The 24,116-nt window shown below is 36.2% G+C and overlaps 2 protein-coding genes across 3 annotated transcripts; one reads left to right on the top strand and one right to left on the bottom strand.

Annotated features, from left to right (window-relative positions):
* The first annotated feature begins 61 nt into the window (after positions 1–61).
* Positions 62–17,312, top strand: rcan1a (regulator of calcineurin 1a). Of its 2 annotated transcripts, none has more exons than XM_048193495.1 (4): positions 62–512; positions 15,050–15,223; positions 15,770–15,929; positions 16,062–17,312. In XM_048193495.1, the coding sequence occupies exons 1-4, from the start codon at positions 390–392 to the stop codon at positions 16,229–16,231; spliced, it is 627 nt and encodes a 208-aa protein (XP_048049452.1). In that variant the 5' UTR covers positions 62–389; the 3' UTR covers positions 16,232–17,312. The 2 variants fall into 2 exon arrangements, with proteins under 2 accessions (XP_048049452.1, XP_048049453.1); XM_048193496.1 differs by lacking the exon at positions 62–512 and adding an exon at positions 13,683–14,163.
* A 4,225-nt stretch (positions 17,313–21,537) lies between these two features.
* dnajc28 (DnaJ (Hsp40) homolog, subfamily C, member 28) lies at positions 21,538–24,039 on the bottom strand. Its single transcript, XM_048193499.1, has 2 exons — positions 23,898–24,039; positions 21,538–22,851 (listed from the first exon to the last, which is right to left on the bottom strand). Exon 2 carries the CDS (start codon positions 22,818–22,820, stop codon positions 21,687–21,689), a length of 1,134 nt encoding a protein of 377 aa, XP_048049456.1. The 5' UTR covers positions 22,821–22,851; positions 23,898–24,039; the 3' UTR covers positions 21,538–21,686.
* Between the last annotated feature and the right edge of the window lie 77 nt (positions 24,040–24,116).

Raw genomic sequence — 24,116 nt, forward strand, 5'->3', positions numbered from 1 at the left:
CCTGTCATTTTCAGGGATGTCTTACCGCCCCCTGCTGGAATCATTGATTATGTTGAAAAAGGAAACGGGAAGTTGTCGAGTACGTACGTCGACAAAGCTTACTGTTTTCCGCAAATGATGGTTAAATATAGAGGTTATTTATTCTTATAACACCCAACTTAAAAGACAAACATATTATTTAGTTAAAAAAGATCAACTGAACACGTCAATGCCGATTTATAAATCGGTTCCTAAAGTAAGTGTGAGCCGTTTAAGGATGTTGACATTTCCATACAGTATAGACAGATAGCTTAGCTCGCCACGCCATATGATTTACACACAAATTAAGTAGGAATTAAACTTATTTTGCGACCTGGACAGTAGTTTCCTATCTGTTCCATATTAACATTATGCAGCGGTCAAATAATGATGACAGCGAGGCCACCGTGGACGTGCATTTTACCGACCTGACTGATTCACTGGTGGCCTGGAAAGTTCCTGTGGATGTTTTTGCCATTGAAAGCCCTTTAAGAGTGAGTAATACTGAATTCATACTCCTGTATCCTTCACATGAATCTTATTTAGACCTGGCATGCATATATAACCGGAATATATAGACCAAAGATGCATTTATGCGCTGTATATATGTTAATATACTCTTGGACTTTAAAATTGCCATTGCATTGAACAACAAAATATCGAGTGGTATATATTTTCTAGAAAGATAGCTCCAGCACACTTTTTAAACATTTCACACACAAAAAAATACACGCACAAATTAAAATAAATATATATTTATATTATATATATATATATATATATATATATATATATATATATATATATATATATATAAATAATATTTGTATGTATGTATGTGCATATATATATATATATATATATATATATATATATATATATATATATATATATATATATATATATATATATATATGTGTGTGTGTGTGTTATATATTATAAAGCAACAGATAAACTGCACTTTGGCACTTTCTTGTCAAACATAGCAGACATGTCCATATTTAATGTGAACTACAGAAAATTATTATTATTTATTTATTTTTAAGGCATATATTTACTTGGTTTGACCTTGTGCTATCAAATGCAAAAGGTGACGTATATTGACGTGATAGCAGCAGTTGTTTGTTGTAGAGTTGTTGGCTTCACATTTGTTGTTAATGTGTCATTCTACTTTGTCCAGAAGATGCTCTGTTGGATTGAGATCTGGTGATTATGAACTCATGGAAGCAGAGATAACTTGCTCTGTGACATGGAACTTTATACTGCATAATCTTCACAGTAATCTTGTTTAATGAGCCATAAGCAGATATAATCTTTCGGCTAATTATATGATGCAATCATAATTTGATGATTAAGCAGTTGAGATATGGTTGTATAAGTTGTGATTTAAGATTTTAATATTCTATTAATGGACTTGAAAGTCTGAATCGTGGAAAAGACTGGCTTATTTGTTGGTGTAAAGTGACACAACTAGTAAACCTTTAGACTAATGGATTTTTTCAAATGTTTGGACATCAGTGGTGTTACTTTAATTTCCCTGAGAGCTTTTTTCTTCCTCATTGTAAAATAAGAAAATAGGAACTTGGGTAAATAACATTCTCATTGTAAAAGTTTTTGACTCATTCCAGAATTTTTGTGTGGTTTTGATTCATATGGTTTATCAAAACTAAACATTTCAACCATTTATCATTTGCACTCTGTTCTGAAGGTGTCTTATATACGTCCGCCATAATTTGTTTAATGGCTGCTTATGATGTATTGAAGTAGTAGCTGGTGCTTTCAAGAAATGGAAATTTATTATACTCCCCTGCATTCCTTGAGTTTAAGTCTGAAATATTGGAGTGCTTTACAAGTCAAGTAGCTGAGTGAATAAACAAAGCAATAAAAAACAACGCAAATGCACTAATTTGTTTGCTTTTCCCTACAAGATTATTGTGACATTGGAGTATTGAATAGGTGTGTTTGTCATGGCTGAAGAAATTTTCCACTTGACGTCACATTTGTTGAGCTATTACACAAATCCTAGTCATCAGACAACCTTAAGTCAAGTTGTAGACATTATTATTAATGTTCTAGAGAAATGACCTGTTGTTTCAACTACCCTTTTTTTATACAGTTCAGCTTAGAGATTGATTTACCACAGTGACGCACAACACAGTTTTTGTCAGTTTCTCTCATGCCTGTTGATAAATGAACATTTGTTAAAAAGACTTTGGGACATAATACACACAATAATGCAAGCATTGATATCCAAAGTCTAGAAGTTGTGTATAGCACAAGTACATATTTCAGTTCAGGCAACATGTTTCTGGTGTGTGCAATTTCCTAATAGGGTGGAAACCTTGAGTTGAATGGAAATGGGATGAGAGCATAATAGAGATTGGAAAATAGTCTGCTGTTGAGAATGGAGAATATGGAAAACTTGTTCCATTGTTTTTTGCAATGTGGAAACAGGAAGCAAGTTCTAACATTTATTGCAATGAGGATGGTTCTGGTTTTAAAATATGATTTGAAGAGCAGGGGCCCGTTTCAATAAGGAGGTTCAACCAACTCTGAGTTAAAACTTGAACTCTGAATTGACTTACCCTGTAATAGGAAACTCTGAGTTTTCTGTTTCAGAACAGCTGAATTGAGTTAGTTCAATCGACTCTATAATCGACTCTAGAATAATCTTGTTTTTCGTTTGCATTAAGATTATTTTTATTACCACAGATATTGATAATTGTACTTAAGTAAAATTCGCTTAATTTAGATACCCCCCAGGAAACAAGACTAAATATCTTATATCATTTTCTTATATAGAATATCCATCTTGATTTAAGAATTTTTAGATATTTGTACTTGAAATAGGACAAAAAATACTCAGTAAGAAAAGCATTTTTTGCAGCGTGAATGAATGAATTAACTATCTAAACATCACTTGCACTTTAAAAAGGGGGAGGAGACCGAAAGAAACTCTGGGTTTACCGAAGAAAACCTGCTCCCGACCAGGGGTGAGTTTCCCGAAAGCATCGTTAGCCAACTATGGTCGTAAGTCCCATTGAACTCTATTGGTAACGACGGAACTTGCGACCATAGTTCGCTTTGGGAAACGCACCCCAGGTTAGGTTCACAGAGTAAGTTACCATGGTAACTGACTCTGAGTATAAGTTACCTCTCTTTCAAAAACGGGCTTGACTTACCCTGCTTTCACGGGTTTGACATACCTCCCATTCTGAAACGGAAAACCCAGAGTTTCCCTCATTTCAGGGTTAACATACTCCTTTCTGAAACAGGCTCCAGGTCATGTAACCACCATATACATTAGCTAAATTTACGTGGACAACTTTTGTTTCAATCATAATGAAATCATTCTAATAGATGAATATGAATGAAGTGTTTACACGAACACTAAATAAAAGCCGTTTACACCTGGTATTAAGATGCGTTTTGGTCGATCGAATCACAAGTGGACGACAGTAAGTACAGGGGTAAATGGGGTCTAAAACGCTTTGAGCTTGTCCACTTTCAACCTCTTCCAGAGGTAGTCAAAAACGCATTCGACCGGATTGCTTTCATAGTGTAGACGCTCATGTGGTCGATTGTGTTTGAACAGCCACAAAAGACCGCCTACTCTCTGCCTACTGATTTAATGTGTATACGTTATGGGAAGCATGCTAGTCAGACAGGAAAGAATTTAAACTTTGTTGGCTGAAGACCCAAGTTTGGTTTGAAGATGGAAAAATGTACCAATTATCTCACCATTCCTGATTTCTAACATGCACTCGCCGCGTTTGCCATGGTTTTACGGCCATCACAGAAAATGAAGGCAGCTGCTCTTCATGTGTTTTTCCGTTGTCTCTGTGCACGCTCATATGTAAATTGCATAAGCTTATTTTGCCCATTAGATCAAAAGATCTAAAAAAAAACCACACATTTACCCGCCCATAGACCCTCCCCTTGAAGAAATCAGGACAGAAGTGGTTGAAATGTGTTTCCCTCATCTGCTTGTGATCTGATCCACCAAAATGCATCTTAAAATCAGGTGTAAACAGGCCCAAAGAGATCGGGTTGGTGTGCATGTTTATATGTCACAATCGGTATTTCGATGGCAGATTCTTAAACATTTTGGTCCTCTTCATTTTTAAACATTTGTTTACATTCTTGCGGAGGAGCCATATATGAAACTGCTATAAAATAGCTGATATATACTCTTGTAATTGGATAATAAATTTAATTCTATATAATATAATATATAATTATGCTGCCAGTGTGGTCCTATTGTACACACTTAAGTACAAGCAAAAATATTCTGCCAAAAAAAATCTCTTTTGGCTACATTTGGCTGAGTTTTGAAGAGCTGAAATTGTCCGACACAGTAACTTTAATTAGTGATTTTCCAATGACACGTTTTGAGTGTTTCAGCACATATTTTCATGCACACAATGTGGATAAGCTACAACAGGTAAACACCCTTCACCATATGGACGCACTTCACCGGGACCAAAAATGAAGCACGAGTAGCAATATGTAAAATTTGTTAGGCTGAAATATCGAGAGGCAGCTCATTGCTGAATAACTCAACTAGGACTAGTTTAATTTAGAACATGACACCCTGAACAGTATAATGAGTTCAGTTACCCAATTACCCCAGTAAAAAAAAAAAAATGTTTATACATCACTACTTAAAGGGATAGTTCACCCAAAAAGAAAGTTTTGTAGTCATTACTCACCCTCATGTCATTCCAAAACTGCATGAATTTGTTCCTTCTATGGAACATAAAAGATATTTTGAGGGTTTTTGTCTATACCGTGGAAGTTAAGGGTCACCAAAACGTTTTGGTTATGAAGATTCTTCAAAATATCTGCTTTTGTGTTCAGCAGAGAAGTCACAGGCTGGAACGACATTAGGAGAAGTAAATAATTACAGAATTTTCATTATGAATTAACTGTCCCTTTAAATGTGGTAAGCCACACAAGCACTTTAATTGGCTGCATGTTTTTATGCACAAGTTCCACTGGAATACGCAGTTGCATTTTGCATTTTCAGCAGTTCTTTGCTCTTATTTTGACTTGGCTTCTTCTTTCTTCTTCTTCTTCTTTTTTTTTTTTTTACCTCCGTAATGTAGATGATCATCATCTCCGCCCCAGCAAACAATCCCAATTTCAGAACTTATCATTGTAGTATCATCTTCCACCCTCAGTTCTTTGAACTTGCATATTTACAGTGGCACAGTCATAAACAAACTAGTGCAGTACATGCAGTTTTGTGATCCACCTGGAGCATGCTGTTTCCATCTGTTTTCAACCCAAGCTAATGACAGTTTAACAGTGTGTGAGGTCTAAAGTCTTAAAGAGATAGTTCACCCTAAAATGAAAATTAAGTCATAAATTAACCACCCTGGTGTTGTACTAATACTGTATGCCCTTCTTTCTTTTATGGACCACAAAAGGAGAATTTGAAGAAAGAAAAAAAAATGTTCTAGCTCGTCCATATAATTAATGTCAGTGAATAACGACCAACATCAAGCTTTTAAAAAAAAAATGACACAAACGTATCACAGAATGATCCCTTGTGACACATGTTGTATATTCCAAGTGTTCTGGAGGTATACAATATGAAATTTAAGCCCAGATTCACAGACAGGGCTTAGGCCTTAGTTCAATTAAGACATTTATAAAAATGCCTTAGAAAAAAACATTACTGGTGTGCATTTGAGACAGAACAATGGCACTAACATATTTTAAGACCTGTCAGTGCAAGTTGCAGTGCATTTCACTCCGTCTCGCCCAGAAACAGCACACAATTTGTGAGAAAACAAGATTAACAAAAACACGACTCAGAATACAACACCTAGAAATCCCCAAAAAAGTATCCATATACTTTCTTCAGAGTTAAATGTGTCCGGACTGGAACCCTGTTTGTCTTATGATAGTCAGAATGACAGTTGACAGTTGTAAACGATAACTTCTTGTTACGACGAACACAAAGGATATATCCACCTCAGATAAGAAAGTACATGTATTGTATATCATGTTGCGTTTTTGTTAAGCTTAATTGCTCTCAACAGCCAAAAATCGTTCTCCTGCCACGTTCACCATATGCTTATAATAGAAATTTTGTTCAAGTTTCCACATGTACAAACTTGGCATGTTCACGATATACATGAAGATCAAAGAAAAGGACATAAGCATGTTTCATTTTCATCTACTTATAAGGTTTTTTTTATGGCTGTATGTGTTGCAAACAAAGAAGTTTTTGTCTATTGTGAATGTGAGAAAGTGTTGTGGAGTTTAGGCCATTGTAAATTGAAATAGGCTTTATTAATAATATAAATTAAAAGTGTAAAGGCTCTTTTGAATTTATTAACTCAAGCATTGAATGTATTCTTTGCTACCTTTGTTCAAGTAGTTAACTAGTAATCCTTTTCTGGAATGTTTTACTCTTAGTTTCACTGTGTTTTTTTCTAGAGGCAATAAATGTCAATGTGTGTGTGTGTTTTTTTTTTTCTGCGGGATTATTCACATGTCAGCTGATTGTCTCATGATGAAAAAATCCACTTTGGTGACTGCTCTTTCTGTGGAAAGTCTGGAATGAGGTTTGACACTTGCTCTGTGCGACATGAGCCCTCGAGCTGTCATAAACACAGCTGGGTGTCTAGTCAGTGGAAAATGTAAGCTGTTCTCTCTTAAATGTGTCAATTCACATTCCCTGAGTAAACCTATACTGATATCAACCACAACCAGGGTTTTATAAACAAAACACTGACTCATTTAGAAACTTTCTTGGAACCCACTTTCTAATTGGTGCTTCAAAACATGAAGCGTGCCATTTAAGTGGACAAGTGAGTGATATCAGCCTGTAAGTCATGCTCATAGTTTTTGAAAGCTAACTCCTGACCTTAACCTCAGGTCAATTTTGACTATTATTATCATGTAAGCTAATAATATGTATGTGCTCTAGCCATGGCCCACTTTCCACCTTTACACATTAGGGCTGTGTATCACCAACAATGTCACGATACGATACGCATCACGATACTAAAGCCACGATACGATACGTATCACGATATGGTTCAATTTAGAATTTAAATTTATTTTGAGCAGAGTTTAGTAACAGTAATATGTGTTTATTGAATAACCAGTGTTATAACAGTCGTGATAACTGAAAAACTATTTTGTTTTTGTCATTAAAAAAACCAATGATTTAAATTAAATATAAAAAAATTGTCACAAAAAAGCTTCTTTTAAAGTCACTCCCTCAGTAACTGAATTGACAATTATAGTGACACTGAAGCATATCAACAAAGCTCAATGACTAATTTCACTTGCAACAGTAAGTTGACTGTAAGAAAACTAAGTTGGTTAATTATATCGGCTATAATATTATAATAATGTCTATACTGCCTGTTTTTTTTCCATCTGTAAAAATGATTTTTTTGGATATCAACTCAAAATATGTTCTAGAACAACATACGTTTTTATTAACGTGGTCTACAAAATATGGGCTACATGAGTTTACAATACACACTTAACAATAAGGTTCATTTATTAAACATCAGATAATGTATTAACATGAACTAACCATGAGCAATACATACTGTATTAGTTCATCTTTGTTAATGTTAGTTATTAAAAAATACAGTTGTTGATTGTTTGTTCATGCTGGTTTACAGTGCATTAACTAATGTTAACAAGATTTAAATGATGTGATGTGACCGCAAAGGGCACTTTCACTTTCACGATCAAAGTGCATGCCACTGATAAGCATTGTAAATGCAGTATTACAGTATAGCTACACATACCAATTAAATGCGCATGTCTCCTCTCGTGCGTCCTCCCCACTGGACGAGGCCAATATCACTTTCGTTTCGCTTTCAGATATCTCTATTATATATGTCATCACTGCTTTTACCTTTCTAGATGTAATTACCGAAATCAAAACAGTCCATAAACTATATCCTCACGAAAACTTAAGTCAAGCCAGCTCGCGCGTCAACCTGAGAGATCGGCCTCCAAATTTCTCGGTTTCTAAATGGACGGTTTGGCTTGATTGACAAACGCTAACGTTCGGGCATGATTTATATACCATCGACCTGTCCTAAAACGTTAGCACGCTTTGATCGATGATTTGGAGATTGCGTGTTTCTCCGTTCGAGAGCGCATTTCCTGTTCACATTCGCGACAAAACTGCTGATTATTTACGAATGAAAGCTCACAGAAACGTGAATGTGTGCTTGCATTGCTTGCTAGCGTCAATTGACATCACGTGATTGGCTAGATTTAAAAGCAAGACAGACTCGATACGGCAGCTGCTGTATCGATACGCGCATCGTCAGGAGTTCATGACGATGTATCGTTGTATCGATATTCTGAGCACAGCCCTATTACACATATTACTAGATGATGAATTCATTTACCATGAAATAGATAGAAGATCATTTTATTTTCCATTACATTGATTGTAGATCATACATTAATTTGCCGTTACAAAGACAGAAAATAATTACTTCATTTCCATTAGGGTTAGATTAGAATTTTTTTGTAACATTTTATTTTAGGGTCTTTGAAGTAGCTTGCATATTACTAGAATATTGGCTGTTTATTAGTACTAATGAAGCACATATTAATGCCTTATTCTGCACGACCTTATTCTACATTCTTAATCCTAACCCAATACCTAAACTTAACAACTACCTCACTAACTATTAATAATCAGTAAATTAGGAGTTTATTGAGGGAAAATTCATAGTTAATTCTGAATATGTGTTCCCTATTACTAAAGTGTTACCAATTTTTTTATTTGCCATTTGACTAAAATAATGTCCTGTTACTTGGACATAATAATTTTATCCACCATTGACAGCAGATAAAGTAATTTTCAAGTACTTTATTTACCAATACATAAATGGTAAATATAATTTAATATCCTTTACATTGACTACATAATTTAATGTGCTTTTACTTAATAATAATAATAATTATTATTAATAATAATAAAGTAACATCAAATTAAGGCAAATTCAGTTTAAAAATATTATTATAAATACTTTTAAAAACTTTATTTGCTGTAGATTATAGGCTACTTTTATTTGCTGTAACCTTTACGTTTTATAATCCTTATTTGCTGTTACTTAAATGGTAAATAATGACCTAAGTTTGTCATTACAGTGACGGTAGATAATAACATGATTTGTCATAACTATGATGGACGTAATATACATATTTTGGATCCAGTTAGCTATTTAAAGATGAGGAATTTAACTGCATTTACTGTTTGTTTTTTTTTGTACGCTTCTGACTGGAGCGGAATGTTTTTGTGTGCATAATAACACCTGTCAGATGCTTTCCACCCGTATAAAAGCATACACAAAATACAGCAACATAATGCTGCTCTGTTCACCATTTTCCATCCTGTATTCCTTCCACTTTGTTATAATTTGGTTTCATTTTTTTTTTTTTTTTTTTTTTTTTGCTTTTCGCTTTTCCATTCCCTAATAAGAGGCGTTGTTCCACTGGAACTGCATTCCCAGCTTCTGGACTAAAACATCTGCACACATGACTGACAGATGCCTATGGCTAGTGTAGGTCTCTCTGTGCTTATCTCAAACAGGAAAGCTTTTACCAGATAGAGAGGTGGAAAGTTTGAGTGAAAGGTATGCGAAGAATGTTCACTTGAAGGGTTGCACGTTAAACCGGTACTACGGTAGTATCGTGATACTAAAGCTTTAAAATACTGGCAATGCCACTGTATTTCTTTTAAACTGTAGTACCATCAGTACGGTAGTACTATAAGTAATGTTGTATGTGCAGCAGGTGCACTATTTAAAACGTTTGTTTGAACATGCATGTATGCAAGAACATTACAAGAGAGTCTTTTTGAGTGTCCCTACCTTTCTGCTGTGCCGTGTTGCACGTGCTAAGGTCAAGGTTTTATTTAATTTGAGAAATATCATTTGTCGGTTAATAGAGATAAAAGAAATGTGCTTGTGATTATGTGCGTGGACTGCAGAATAGTCAGAGTTAGTTCTGTTCTGTCCAGTTTTGCTGAAACAGTTTGCTGAAGACAACCTGTCCAAGAGCATGAATTACCAGAACCATGTCCTGTGGTCTGATGAGACTAAGATAAACTTGTTTGACTCAGATGGTGTCCAGCATATGTGACGACGCCCTGGTGAGGAGTACCAAGAAAATTGTGTCTTGCCTACAGTCAAGCATGGTGGTGGTAGCATCATGGTCTGGGGCTGCATAAGTGCTGCTGGGACTGGGGAACTGCGCTTCATTGAGGGAAACATGGATTCCAACATGTACTGTGACATTCTGAAGCAGAACATGATGCCATCCCTTCAGAAACTGGGCCGACCTCAAACACACCGCCAAGATGACAACTGCCTTGCTGAGAAAGCTGAAGGTGAAGGTGATGGAGTGGCCGAGTATGTCTCCATACCTGAACCATATTAAGCACGTGTGGGGCATCCTCAAGAGAAAGGTGGAGAAACGCCATGTGTCTAACATCCAGCAGCTCTGTGATGTCATTATGGAGGAGTGGAAGAGGATCCCAGAAACAAGCTCTGGTGAATTCCATGCCCAGGAGGATTAAGGCAGTGCTAGATAACAGTGGTGCTCACACAAAATATTGACACTTTGGTCACAGTTTTGACATGTTCACTTAGGGTGTACTCACTTTTGTTGGCAGTTATTTAGACAATAATGGCTGTATGTTGAGTTATTTTTAGAGGACAGTAAATCTGAACTACTATACAAGCAGCACATTGACTACTCTAAAGTATATGCAATTTTCATTTCTATAGTATTGTTGCTTGAGAAGTTACTTGAAGTGTACTCACTTTTGTGAGATACTACATATATAATATAATATAATATATATATTAAATGATAAAAAAAATCTTACCAACTTTTGAACATAGTGTAATATATGTGTATATATATATATATATATATATATATATATATATATATATATATATATATATATATATATATATATATATTACACTATGTTCAAAAGTTGGTAAGATTTTTTTTATGTTTTGGAAAGTAGCCTCTTATACAGGGCTGCATTTATTTAATCAAAAATATAGTAAAAACAGTAATATTGTGAAATATCATTACCATTTAAAAAAAAAAATCGTTTTGTAATGTATTTTAAAATGTAATTTATTCCTATGATTGTAAAGCTGAATTTTCAGCATCATTACTTGAGTCTTCAGTGTCACATGATCCTTCAGAAACCATACTTATATGCTGATTTGGTGTGCAAGAAACATTGTTTAATTATACAGTACTGTGCAAAAGTTTTAGGCCACCACCAGCCTTGTTGTTTGGTTACTCTTTATTCTACAGTGCTTGTAATTATGCATAATTTACTGTTATTACTATAGTAGGTATATGTAGTAATGTGTAACTACGGCATGGTAAAATAATGTGTTACCTGTTGTTTTAGCAATGATTTAATGACTCACCATATTTATTTTTTGGTATTTATTACGATAAAAAAAAAAAAAAAACAGGAAATATTAAAGGGTTAGTTCACCCAAAAATGAAAATTCTGTCATTTATTACTCACCCTCATGCCGTTCCACACCCGTAAAACCTTCGTTAATCTTCAGAACACAAATTAAGATATTTTAGTTGAAATCCGATGGCTCTGTGAGGACTCCATAGCCAGCAATGACACTTCCTCTCTCAAGATCCATTAATGTACTAAAAACATATTTAAATCAGTTCATGTGAGTACAGTGGTTCAGTATTAATATTATAAAGCAACGAGAATATTTTTGGTGCGCCAAAGAAAACAAAATAACGACTTATTTAGTGATGGCCGATTTCAAAACAATGCTTCATGAAGCTTCGGAGTATAATGAATCAGCGTGTCGAATCAGCAGTTCAGAGCGCCAAAGTCACATGATTTCAGCAGTTTGGCCATTTGACACTCGATCCGAATCATGATTCGACATACTGATTAATAACACTCCGAAGCTTCCTGAAGCATTGTTTTGAAATCGGCCATCACTAAATAAGTCGTTATTTTGTTTTTTTGGTGCACCAAAAATATTCTCATCGTTTTATAATATTAATATTGAACCACTGTACTCACATGAACTGATTTAAATATGTTTTTAGTACATTAATGGATCTTGAGAGAGGAAGTGTCATTGCTGCCTATGGAGGCCTCACAGAGCCATCAGATTTCAACTAAAATATCTTAATTTGTGTTCCGAAGATTAACGAAGGTCTTACGGGTGTGGAACGGCATGAGGGTGAGTAATAAATGACAGAATTTTCATTTTTGGGTGAACTAACCCTTTAACACAAAAAAAAAAATCAGAAGAAAATGGCTTCTTTAAGCAAAAATCAGTATTTAGTGTGACCTCCTTGACTTCTTCCATTTTCTCAAAGAAGAAAATCTGAGTAACATCTTATCAGGTTTTAAAAGTTTTCTTGGCCTTCCAGTTCTTTTCCATTCCATTTAGGTTTAAGAGAGCCGGTTCCTGCTATTGCTCAAGTGTACGTGGGGGTACTAAATACTTTCCACTTTAGCCTATAGCTAAAGTCTTTTCTTTTTTTCCCCCCGTTTTTTAATACTGCATACAAATTTCCTTTTATTTTCTGGTTATATTCTAATAAAGAGATGGAGAAATAATTGTATATGGTCATTATACCATTGCTAAGGCAACATCTAATGGTGGCTTAAGACTTTTGCACAGTACGTATATCATAGTTAAAAATAGTCATGCTGTAGAAACAGTGACCCATTTTTTCAGGATTCTTTGATGAATTGAAAGTTCAAAAGAACTACATTTATTTGAAATAGAAATCTTTTGTAAGATTATATTGTGTCAGTTTAGCATTATTTATTCCTCAATGCTGTCCACAGACAGGCAACACGTTTTTTTGGGTAAAGAACTGCTGTTATCAACCCTATAAATATTCCCAATTTTAATTGAAAGGCCACATGTGTTTACCTTTATAGAAGATTACAGTTAATCTCTGTGCATCAGCTGTACCGTCATCAGTTTCAGTATTTAGTAATGGTCTTGATGTTTACACAATCAAGAGGGAGAATGTGGATAGTGTTTCTAATACTTGCAAGACTCGGAGAGAATAACGTCATGCAGATCGGTGTTAAAAATAAGCCTGACATGCGACAATTGAATGCCACTTAAACGGATAGCAAAAGAAAAACTGCTCTTCAGTAATAACGGGACAAATCCACTGCCCCTGGAGTCAGACAGGAGAAAACGAGAGAAATTAACACCCATGGAAAATATGCTGCGGGGAAAGCTTGATAACACAGCTGCCCTTCTGCCCAGCTCAGCTGATTTAGATTTTCCATAAAGATGGGAGGGGCAGCGTGAAAGAGACATACTGTGAGATGAGCGATACAGATCATTGTTTTACCACACTGTGTGTCCTGAAATAGTGTGACTGAATTGAGCAGAGATTGGCTGAACTGAATCTGAGCTGCATGGAAAGCAGTGGCACATAGTTTCCAGGACTTGCACTCTCAGGGTGTGTGTGTGTGTGTCTGATTAGTCAGCAGAGCCATTGGTTTCAGTACAGAATGGAAAAGTGAGGCGGAGTCTGCAGGCAGAGGCACCCCTCCCCTGCAGTGGGCGGAGCCTGTTGTTGTGCAGCTGAGAGGGGCCTTTATATAAAAGGAGACGGATGAGCGAGCTGCAGTCTTACGAAGCTTTCAAGACGTTTGATCGGTGGTGCAGGAGCACAGACTTTTCCAGAAGATTCTGTCTCAACAAAGCAGTGTCACGTGACCACAGAACGAAAACTCAGGGGTTATATTTTTTTTATGCATTGCTCAGTTTGACCCATTTCCTTTCTGAAAATGCTCAAGGCTCTCTGCTGGACTGAGACCGTCTGAGAAGGACAGGAAGAAAAGCAGCAGCAAAGAGGTTGATTGCGAAGCATTTGTTTCCTGAAGCAGGCGTCATTCGTGTCCTCACGCTGGGGAAGGCAAAACGGACACGTCTCAACCCCTCCTGCCCTTTACGTTCTCTAACCTCTCAAGTCCTCCGGAGGATCCGTCAACGGGCTTCAGTCATGCACCTGAAAACCATGAAGTGCAACCCTTTCTGCCTTATCGCTTCCTTAGAGGATCCGGATATGTTTAACAGACCCGAGGAGAGGGTAAGGCTTCACTGACATGGTGCCTTACAATATCAAAATAGCTTTACACTTGAAATAAATACTGGAATAATTACATTAAACTTGCTTCAGCCATTAAACAGAATGAATTACAAAATGGATCATAGAAAAAGATCCAACAGCCCTTTGAATACCTCATATAACCTTTTGTCTTTGATGATAACTCTTGATTTGTGCTTTATGTGTGGTTTGTGGTTAACTAGATGACCTACTTATGTATCATTTTTGTATTTAGCTAATGATCTAGTTTGTTGGTTGTGGCAGTAGTGCTTAGATGATGGAATAACCACTGTGGGAACATTTAATGAGTGTTTGGCTGGACAGTTTGGGGCTTTTGAATCTGACGTAAGCTCTTACGCACATATTCACACACAACACTTACACAATAGGAAAAAAACAGGATTTATGGCTCATACTCTACTAAATCTCTGCATAGCTTGAAATGGTCCATCAGAACTGTCTGTCTGCATGTTCACAGCGTGCAGTAAGTCTCTGTTACCTTGGAAACCAATATCTTTGTGGAGCACTGACAGACGTGGTCATTTTTAGGATGTGTATTAGATTAGTACTATGTGCGTCAGTACGGTTTAATATAGAAGCGTTTACTGAATATCAATCTGGCAGTATCCTCAAAACCAAGATAAATGGATTCAGCACAGTGATGTCTTACGAGCGCAGCCTCACCACAGGGTGTGTGTTAATCTAGTGGTTTAGGCTTAAGGCTGGTTATAAAGGTTGCCAAGTCTGAGCCTAATTGGAGGCACACTTTTCAAACACTTGACCTCAGATTGCTCCACTGAGAATGTTTATTTGTGTAGTCACCGGTAGTCAAATGTATTAATTTGAGATGTTTTCCTCTCATCCACAGGCTAGTTTTGAGGATCTCTTCCGTGCCTTTGACCAAAACGTCACTTTCCAGTTCTTCAAGAGTTTCCGTCGGGTGAGGATAAACTTTACCAATGCTCTGGCTGCTGCAGAGGCAAGAGCAAAACTCCACAAAAGTGACTTCAACGGCAGGGAGGTGCGACTCTATTTTGCCCAGGTATGTCACCTCAAAAGTAGCCTATAAATATATCTGTGTGTGTAAACAAAGCAACTAAATAATAATAATAAATATTTTATTATTATTTGTATTTATAAATAGAATAATAATAAAAATTGCATGATTTAATAATAATATCTTTATTATTTTTATTATTATTTAAAAAAATATATACTTTTCTGATGATTCTGATTGGTCAGTTGTGGCATTCTATAGTCAGATGTTTGTATAAATGACTTTCCACTTTGCATCAGGGTTAATTTTACAATAATGATGAACAGACTGTATAACTGTAATTGTAATTTTTTATTATTATATATATATATATATATATATATATATATATATATATATATATATTTATTTATTTATTTATTTATTTATTTATTTATTTATTTATTTATTTATTTATTTATTTATTTATTTATTTATTTATTTATTTATTTTTGCATTTCTTATTACTGTTTATTGCATCACACCTGGTTATTTGTCTGCTTTTTGTTTACTGATTATCACAAAAAATGTTCCACCTTGCCCTCTTTCTAGTCTGTTCACATTGGCAGTCCACACCTGGAGCCTCCTAAACCAGATAAGCAGTTCCTCCTGTCTCCTCCGCCGTCACCTCCTGTGGGTTGGGAGCAGGCAAAGGACGCCACACCTGTCATTAACTATGACCTTTTGTGTGCCATCTCCAGACTAGGGCCAGGTATGACACACGTAATGTCTCACTGAATTTTTTTCGGCATGGTCCATACCTCTAAAATAGGTCCGTGATTAAATTAATAATTTCATTTGGCCTGCTTTGAACTTCTAAAAATAAATTCTTTCTGTACGGCAGGTGAAAAGTATGAGCTCCAGCCAGGAACTCCCACCACTCCCAGTGTGGTTGTTCATGTTTGCGAGAACGATCAAGAAAGCTCAGGAAATGAGGAGGATATGGATGGTGGCAGACGTCCACGTCCAAAAATCATCCAGACCCGTCGCCCAGAATACACGGTCACGCAGTGAGCCTAGGGAACCACTCATTGTGCCATAATCTTTGCTTTACTATCACAGGACCCTCTGAGGGATCTGCCGAGGCATGCAGTTGGTTCTCCAGACCACTAGAAGATGCCTTAAGACAGAACCTCAGCCCTGTGGAGAGAGACATAATGTATATGTCCACTATCTCATAGGACAATGGGGTTCACTGCATGCGTTTGATGGTAGAGTGACTCATTTTTCTGCAGGCTGGGGGTTTTCAAGAGTGCTTTCATTGGTAACTGTGGCCATGGAGAACTTGAGTCTCCTATTGTGTAGTGTTTTTTGTATCTTGGGAAGCATGTTGAATCCCAGTCAGTGGGTGTGTTGATATGATTAGTTTGTATTTCCTTTTAGTTTAGCTTGATATTTTCAGGCTCTTATTTAATAACACTCATGTGCAAGATTATTGGAACTTGAACTAGAGTAAATGCTGGCTATGAAGTAAATATTTATGTCAAAAAAATTGGGATTTTATTTTTCCCATTCATATGGCAATTGTATGTCTCATTCCAACATGTGCCTCAGCATGTTCCTAAATTACCGAATCACGATTAAGTGCTCTCATATGACTAATTTTTTTTTTATTTGTCTAGATATCTACAGCTTAAGATTTTTTTTTTTTTTCCCCTCTGGGGGAAGGCGAGGTAGGGTTTACGAGAGTCCATTGTTTTAATGTTTTTAACAAAACTGACTTAAAAAAAATAAAATAAAAAATCCCAATGTAGTCCTTTTAAGATCAATTTAGGATGTACTGAAAGGCATGGTCCTCAATTTCATGCACTCGAGTCATTTGTAGGACCATAACACTGTAATCAGTTTTGATGGAGGACTGTTACACTTTACGAGGATGAACATCAATTGATTTTATTACATGAAGCTTAATAATGTATTTCTGATGCCTTTTACTGTTTGTAATGTCTGTATATAATGGTGTATGTTGTTTTTTTTGTTTGGTTTTTTTTTTTACTTGGTTTTGAAAATGTCACTGACTTGGAAATGGCTTGGGTGTTTGTCTTGTCATAAATAACAGCCATAACATGTCATTAAAATAAGTTGTTTTTCTTCACAAAGTTGTTCTGTCCTTTTTACCTTTTTTTTTTTTTTGAACCAAAACTGTATTTTAGTCTGCAATATTGTGAGTGTTCTGACTTTCAGCCCACATGCCTCTTGAGTTTTATGCATTTAGCCATTTTCAAAAGATGACTCAGTGTTCATCCAGTATGCTGGTATCGCAATAATGACGCAAGTCGAGGACTTTTCAAGGTGATGTCTCTTCTTTTTTTTTTTTTTTTGCCTTGAAATAAAATCCGTAAGTCTCAAATGCCTGCCTGCCTGCCTCAATGTACACCATTGTTCAACTTGCATGTGGAGTTATTTAGCATCAAGGTCAAGCTGGCTGAGGTGATAGAAATACGTACAGTCCCCAGTGACTCATGCTCATCTCCACCAACATATCTTTTAACTAGCTTGTTAAAGTCAAAAAGATACATTGATAAACATCGCTCTGTCCCACATGACTATTATTTATGGGGCTGATGAGTGGTCATTGGTGTCATTGGTCAGCTAGGCTTTGTTCGGATCCAGACTGTTCTCCCTGAAGAAGCTGATGACCTTGGCTTGTTTTAGATTCATTAAAGCTGTTGACATCTTGAGAGGGTTGGATCATTTTAACTAAGTCTCTCTATGTTCATAATGGGGTGGAACCATGATCTCAGATACTATACTGTCTTTCTCAGTCTATTTTTTTAAGGTAAGATACAAGAGTACTAGCAGGAAAGATTCACAACGCAATTTTGGCTTCTCTTGCAGTAAACTAAAAGTTCCTATTACCACCAAAGACTATAAGGTATGTTTGTTATAATTATTTTATATTATATACCTTTCTTTCTTGAGAGAAATGTCAGTTTGTATATTTTATATATATTCCGATTAACTTATGTTTGAGTATTATTTATATGTTAATTATATTTATTTTAATATATAATAAAATGTAATTTATTGCTGCGACGGCAAAGCTTTCCAGCAGCCAGTGCTCCAGTTTTCAGCGTCACACGATCCTGCAGAAATCATTTTAATATGCTGATTTGGTGCTCAAGAAACATTACTTATAAATATTGAAAACCATTTTGCTGCTTAATATTTTTGTGTAAACTCTGAAACTTTTTCACAATGCTTTGAGGACAAGTACGTTCAAATTGAGCAGCATTTGAAATATAAATCTTTTGTAGCATTATAAATGTCTTTAATGTCACTTTTGGTCACTTTAATGCATCATTGCTGCATTAAAGTATTAATTTCTTTTTAAAAATTCTTACATATCCCAAACTAGTGTGTATACATAATTAAAAAAAATAATTTTCCAACATTTAGACTTTAGCATTTAGATTGAAATAGTAAGATAATGAGAACAGGGCCGGGTCTAGGGGGGGGGGCTAGAATTTCCTTGTGCCCCCCCCAAAAATGTGCAGCCAACAATAAAAATGAATAAGCCTACATAAACATTAAAAACGTCTTATCTATTGAATAAGGATCGGCCACTTTAATCACAGAAAAAAAAGTGAATATTATGCTTATAATGATATTTAATCTCACAAAAATGGACTTAAAATCCAAAAACATGCGAACTGGGAAGTAACGAACATTAATCAGAAAACACGTCGAAAACAAGTGTACACCTAATCTTCAAGCAAGTAGCCTAAAAAAATATCACAATGAGGATCACATCTGCATCAGCCGAACATATTTTCTGCATGCTGAGATAGCTGTCAGCGAACATTTCCTCAGTAATTTCGTTAACAATGAATAATTTGAACATTATATCCAGGGGCGGCGCTAGGGGTGGGCTAAGGGGGCTGGAACCCCAAATGTTTTTCCAAAAGCCCTGAATCTTTCAGGTTTGAGGTTTCTGTGCTGCGTGTTTTAAAGAGAAGTGTGCATCCGAAAATACAATGTAGACTGAGACTCTATATCACAAATAAAAAGATGTTTGAGCCCTCTTTCATGACCAGGTACAAGTCAATGCTGTTTCTTTGTTCCATTTGCACTCTGTACATGGGTTGAAGCTCTCAGTTTTGAGCTTCCAAAGTGCACCAGACTGATGCATTTAACCTTAAAATACACAAAAATTTCTTACCGGGGGGGCCTGCCCCCGGACCCCCCTAGATGATGATATATAATGTACATTTTATGAACTTTAACCAAGAATACTACAAAAAACGCTCCTTTCATGTCAGTAAATTAAAATGTCATTGGACAAATATAGATTTCGGTTAAGCCCCGAATGTTTACAATGTCTGGCTCCGCCCCTTATTATGTCCATAAATAATTCACATGGCCTACATAGCCAGTACAAATTAGGCTATAGCCTATAATGTGTTAGCCACAAGATGATTCTTGATAAATTAAAAAAACAAAAAGTTAGCTATGACTATTAGCCTAGAAAATGCTGCCCTACCAAAATTTGTGATTGCCCCCCCAGTCAAGCAAGCCTAGTACCGGGCCTGAATGAGAAGCAATTTCAGTCAAAGGATCAAACATTTGACTGGTTATATACAGTATATTTGGCTATGTAAGCCTTCCATCAAATACAGTAAATTAATTACGTTTACATTTACATTTACATTTATTCATTTGGCAGACGCTTTTATCCAAAGCGACTTACAAGTGAGGAATACAACAAGCGAGTCGTCATGACGAGGCAAATAGACAAGAAGTGCTCATAATACAAGTTATAGGCAGTGCTCAGATTATCCTAAAATACAATAGAGAGGGATTAGAGGAAGTGAAAGGATAGGAGTAAGAAGTTATGAAAAATACTAATGATGGAATCTATATCTGTATTTATATATCGAGTTCCCTGTCTGTATCAACAGTGGGAAGAATGCTACAGCAGAACTACACAGATGTGCATTCTCTGCTGGTATACTGGTTGCAGCACTACTTTAATGAGACATGGGCAACGGGTGCAGCTCCATACGTGCCGCCACATCATCCACCTGTGCATCTGAGTGGAACTCCGGTCCATGATAAAGGTCACGGCATGATCTACATCTGTCTGATGGTGGGACTATTTAGTTTCTTTACCTTTGGCATCATGTTCAGCTATATTCGCTCAAAGAAGGTGGAGAACTCACAGGATCCTTATCATCAGTATATAGCGAAAGACTGGGACAGTATAGCATCTCCTGTGGTCATCAGCAACCCGTCTGCTCTGGGCCACCTTCCAGGGTACAGTGGAAGAGACCAGGAATGGGCCTAGATTTCTGTCGTTGACTTCTGGAGTATAAATTTGGTTTTGTTTCATTAAAATTGGAGAAAAATAACTACATGTCTCTGTTGTTCAATCAATTGAATTCAACATTCAGTTTTGTTTTATAAATGTTACAGGTTCATCTCAACTGCAGTCTTAAGGCTAGTTCAATGTCCCAACAAACACCAGCCTACAACAGTGGTGGGATTTAGTTGGATCTGTGTGTCACTCCTGTTGGCATTTGTTGTCACCAAATGAACTTGGTCAGTTGGCTTCTGTAAGGTCATGGAATGTTTGAGTAGTCTGGTAGGATTTTCCAAGAATACCTTCTTACATAATCTGACTGGATCATGGATGATTGGCATGGCAATGAGGTAAGCTACCAGCTCCACAGAAACCAAAACAATTACTCTGCCCTCTAGAGACTGTGGACAAAATTACTAGTGGCTCAAGATAAAAAAAAAAAATAAAAAAAAATAGGCATCTTTTGGACAAATTCTTCAGTTTCAAAAACGCCAAGACTCCTTAATACTACATGATTAGTATATTACATTAATAATTAAATGATTTAATTTAATAAATTATTAATGTATATAAATATTTCAGCCCAAAATCAATCATTCTATCTATCCATCCATCCATAATTTGCAAGGATTGGAAGATACATTACATTTATCAAAACACTGTTACAACAAAGTCTACTTTGAGTAAATGCTGTTCAGTTTTTGACTATTCCTCTATGAATCTTGAAAAAATGTATCATGGTTTCCACAAAAATACTTAAGCAGGACAACCGTTTTCAAAATTGATACTAATAAGAAATGTGTCTTGAGCAACAAATCAGTGTATTAGAATGATTTCTGAAGGATCATGTGACACTGAAGACTGGAGTAATGTTGCAGAAAACTCATCACAGGAATAAATTACATTTTAGAAAACCATTTTTTATTGTAATAAAATTTCACAATATTACTGGTTTTACTGTAGTATTTTTTTAAATTATTATTTTCATATCAAAAAAAGTATTTATACATCACCAAGATACTATTTATTGCCTTTAATATAAGCAAGACAATAGATTATCACATCATTATTACAGTTATAATAAGAACAAAGAAGGGGCAAAGAAATTTTAATCACACTAATAATAGGCCAATAGGTGAAATGCAGCTCCACATTTTTAATGCAGCTTCATTTAAGTAGATTCTGCACCCATGTGATGAATCCTTGTCTAGTGTGCTGAGATGTTCTTGCGGTCTCCATCTGCTCCTTTTGCTCCCTTTCTTTTTCTCTTTCCTTCTCCTGCCTGAGCAGCTGATCAGTTTTCAGTATTTTCTCCAGCTCTCTCTTCAGGCTATAATGCACCATCTGCCTGCTCATTAAAGGGACAATCAGGTTGAAATTGTCGACTTTCTTATTGAGTTTCCCCAGTTCATCAGCAAACACAGTGCAGTGCTCCTTCCACTGGAGGGTTTCAGAGTGTCTCATGGGTTCCCCCAGCCTGGCCCTGACCTCCTGCAACCTCTCCCTCATTTTAGCAATGGTTTCCCTAATCTCCTTCTGTACCACAATCCATTCAGGCTGGTAACCGTTGTCAATGAGTATTCTGTTGAGGTTGTGCGTCATGGGGTCCATATATGGGTTATGATCAAACTTGTTAAGCGGTTTGCCAGTGCCACTGAGGTTCTGGAAGTCTCCACGGGCCATAGACTCCTGGATGAGGTCCTCAACCAGCCTCTCCACTGCCTGAGTGATTTTGATCTGCTTGCTGCGCAAGCGTGCATCCCGGGTCACCATGGCTCCTTCTTCCGCTGCCGCCTTCTCCATCTCCTTGCGTCTGTACTCCAGAACCTGGTCGGTGGCACGGTCAACGCGAAACTGCCGGTACTGTCGTTCTCTTTGACTGGGAGTGCCAGAACCACGTCCTTCAAAATTGAGGTAATGTCTGTGTTGAGGGGCATTACCTTTAACTTTATCTTCCTCTTCTTCATCCAGCGATTGGGTGTACTGCGAGGCCGACTTCTGCCGGCCGAGGTGGGCAAGCACAGCCCGATAGGCCTCCTCTATCTGGGAAAAAAGAGCCGCGTCTGCCGTGGGAGCACCGGAATCTGGATGGTAGAGTTTGGCCATGCGTAGGTAAGCCTCCTTGACCTCTGTAGGGCCTCTGGCTCCATCGTCAGGCAGCTGCAGCAGACGGTAGCTCTCTTTCAAGCTGCGGCTGATAGCTCCAGAGCTGAGGGCTCGCAGGCTGAGGGAACAGCACAGAGGCAGGAGGGAAATGCGAAGGTCCCCGCTGTGTAACCGTAACAATACCCAGCAGCTCATTGTGCCTATGTGCAAACAGCACCTGAATATACTGAAATCAAATTACAAGATAAAGCTAAATTGAGTTTATGGCACCAAAAAGAGAGAAAACTTAACATTTGAGTTACTTTTATGTATGAATTAATTGCTTTAGCAAGGAACTATCAAACCAAACACTAACAAGTGCCCAAATACTATAAATAGTTTAAAAATGTATTTATTTTTTTATATTAGTTTTAAAATTTGAATAGTATTAAAATGCTAATTTTACTAGCTTATACTTTTTTGGGATAGATTTTTTAAAGCTCCATGTTTGCTGTGCTTGTTTTGTTTGTAGGGCTGCACAATTTGGCCAAAACAATTGTAGTTATATATCAATATAGATGATAAAATAAAAATAAATAAATAAAAATAAGAAATATTTCTATTGTATTACTTTACTGTAAAAAAAGATATTATTACAATTATTATTATTATTATTATTATTATTATTATTATTATTATTTCCACTCTTTATTTTCTTTGTAGTTTTGTAGTGTTTGTAGGGCTGCATAATTTGGCCAAATATTGTGGTTATTTACCATGACTATATTATTAATATTTTATTGTATTAATAAGAAGAAATGTTGTACAAAATAAATATTAATACTGTAATATTTCACTGTAAAACAAGATTTAAGAAAAATATAATAATAATAATAATAACAATAAATAATTAGTAAATGATAATGAAATTAAAATTACAGCACTAAGATTTATGGCTGTGATGTTTTCAAACGTTAAACCATCGATCTTTTATTTTGGCTAAAAACCTTCAATAAAATTAGGGCTTATTTATATTTAACGTGATTTGTTAGCTATATCATATTAGCTTCTTGCAACGTCAAATTTTACAAAGCGTTGTCAATAACTCGTGCGCTATAGTGTTTCTAGATGATTACGATAGACATATTTGATTATTTGTCCACAAAATACTCCAGTGTTATTGGTCAAGTTTGCTGTAGCATGAGAGCTAATGCTCAAAACTACATATCAAACATGAACACTTAGGATCATTCGCCCTAAATACAATACAAACAAAATATAACAAGGACATACTTCAGTGATTTAGCTCGGATTTCTCCCCTGCAGCGTGAGTAAGGTCACCATGTATTTGGGTTATGAATGACACCGTTTTGAACAAATGCACTGGTCTTGTTGTTATATATTAATGTCGAACAGCTTTCCGGGAAATGTAGTTAGTTTTCACGGTAGAGCGCGTTATCGAATTTGTCCTTTAGATGGCGACAAAAATCAACAGCTGAATTGTAGAGACAT

The sequence above is a fragment of the Megalobrama amblycephala genome, linkage group LG6, assembly GCF_018812025.1.
Source record: "Megalobrama amblycephala isolate DHTTF-2021 linkage group LG6, ASM1881202v1, whole genome shotgun sequence".
NCBI lineage: Eukaryota > Metazoa > Chordata > Actinopteri > Cypriniformes > Xenocyprididae > Megalobrama > Megalobrama amblycephala.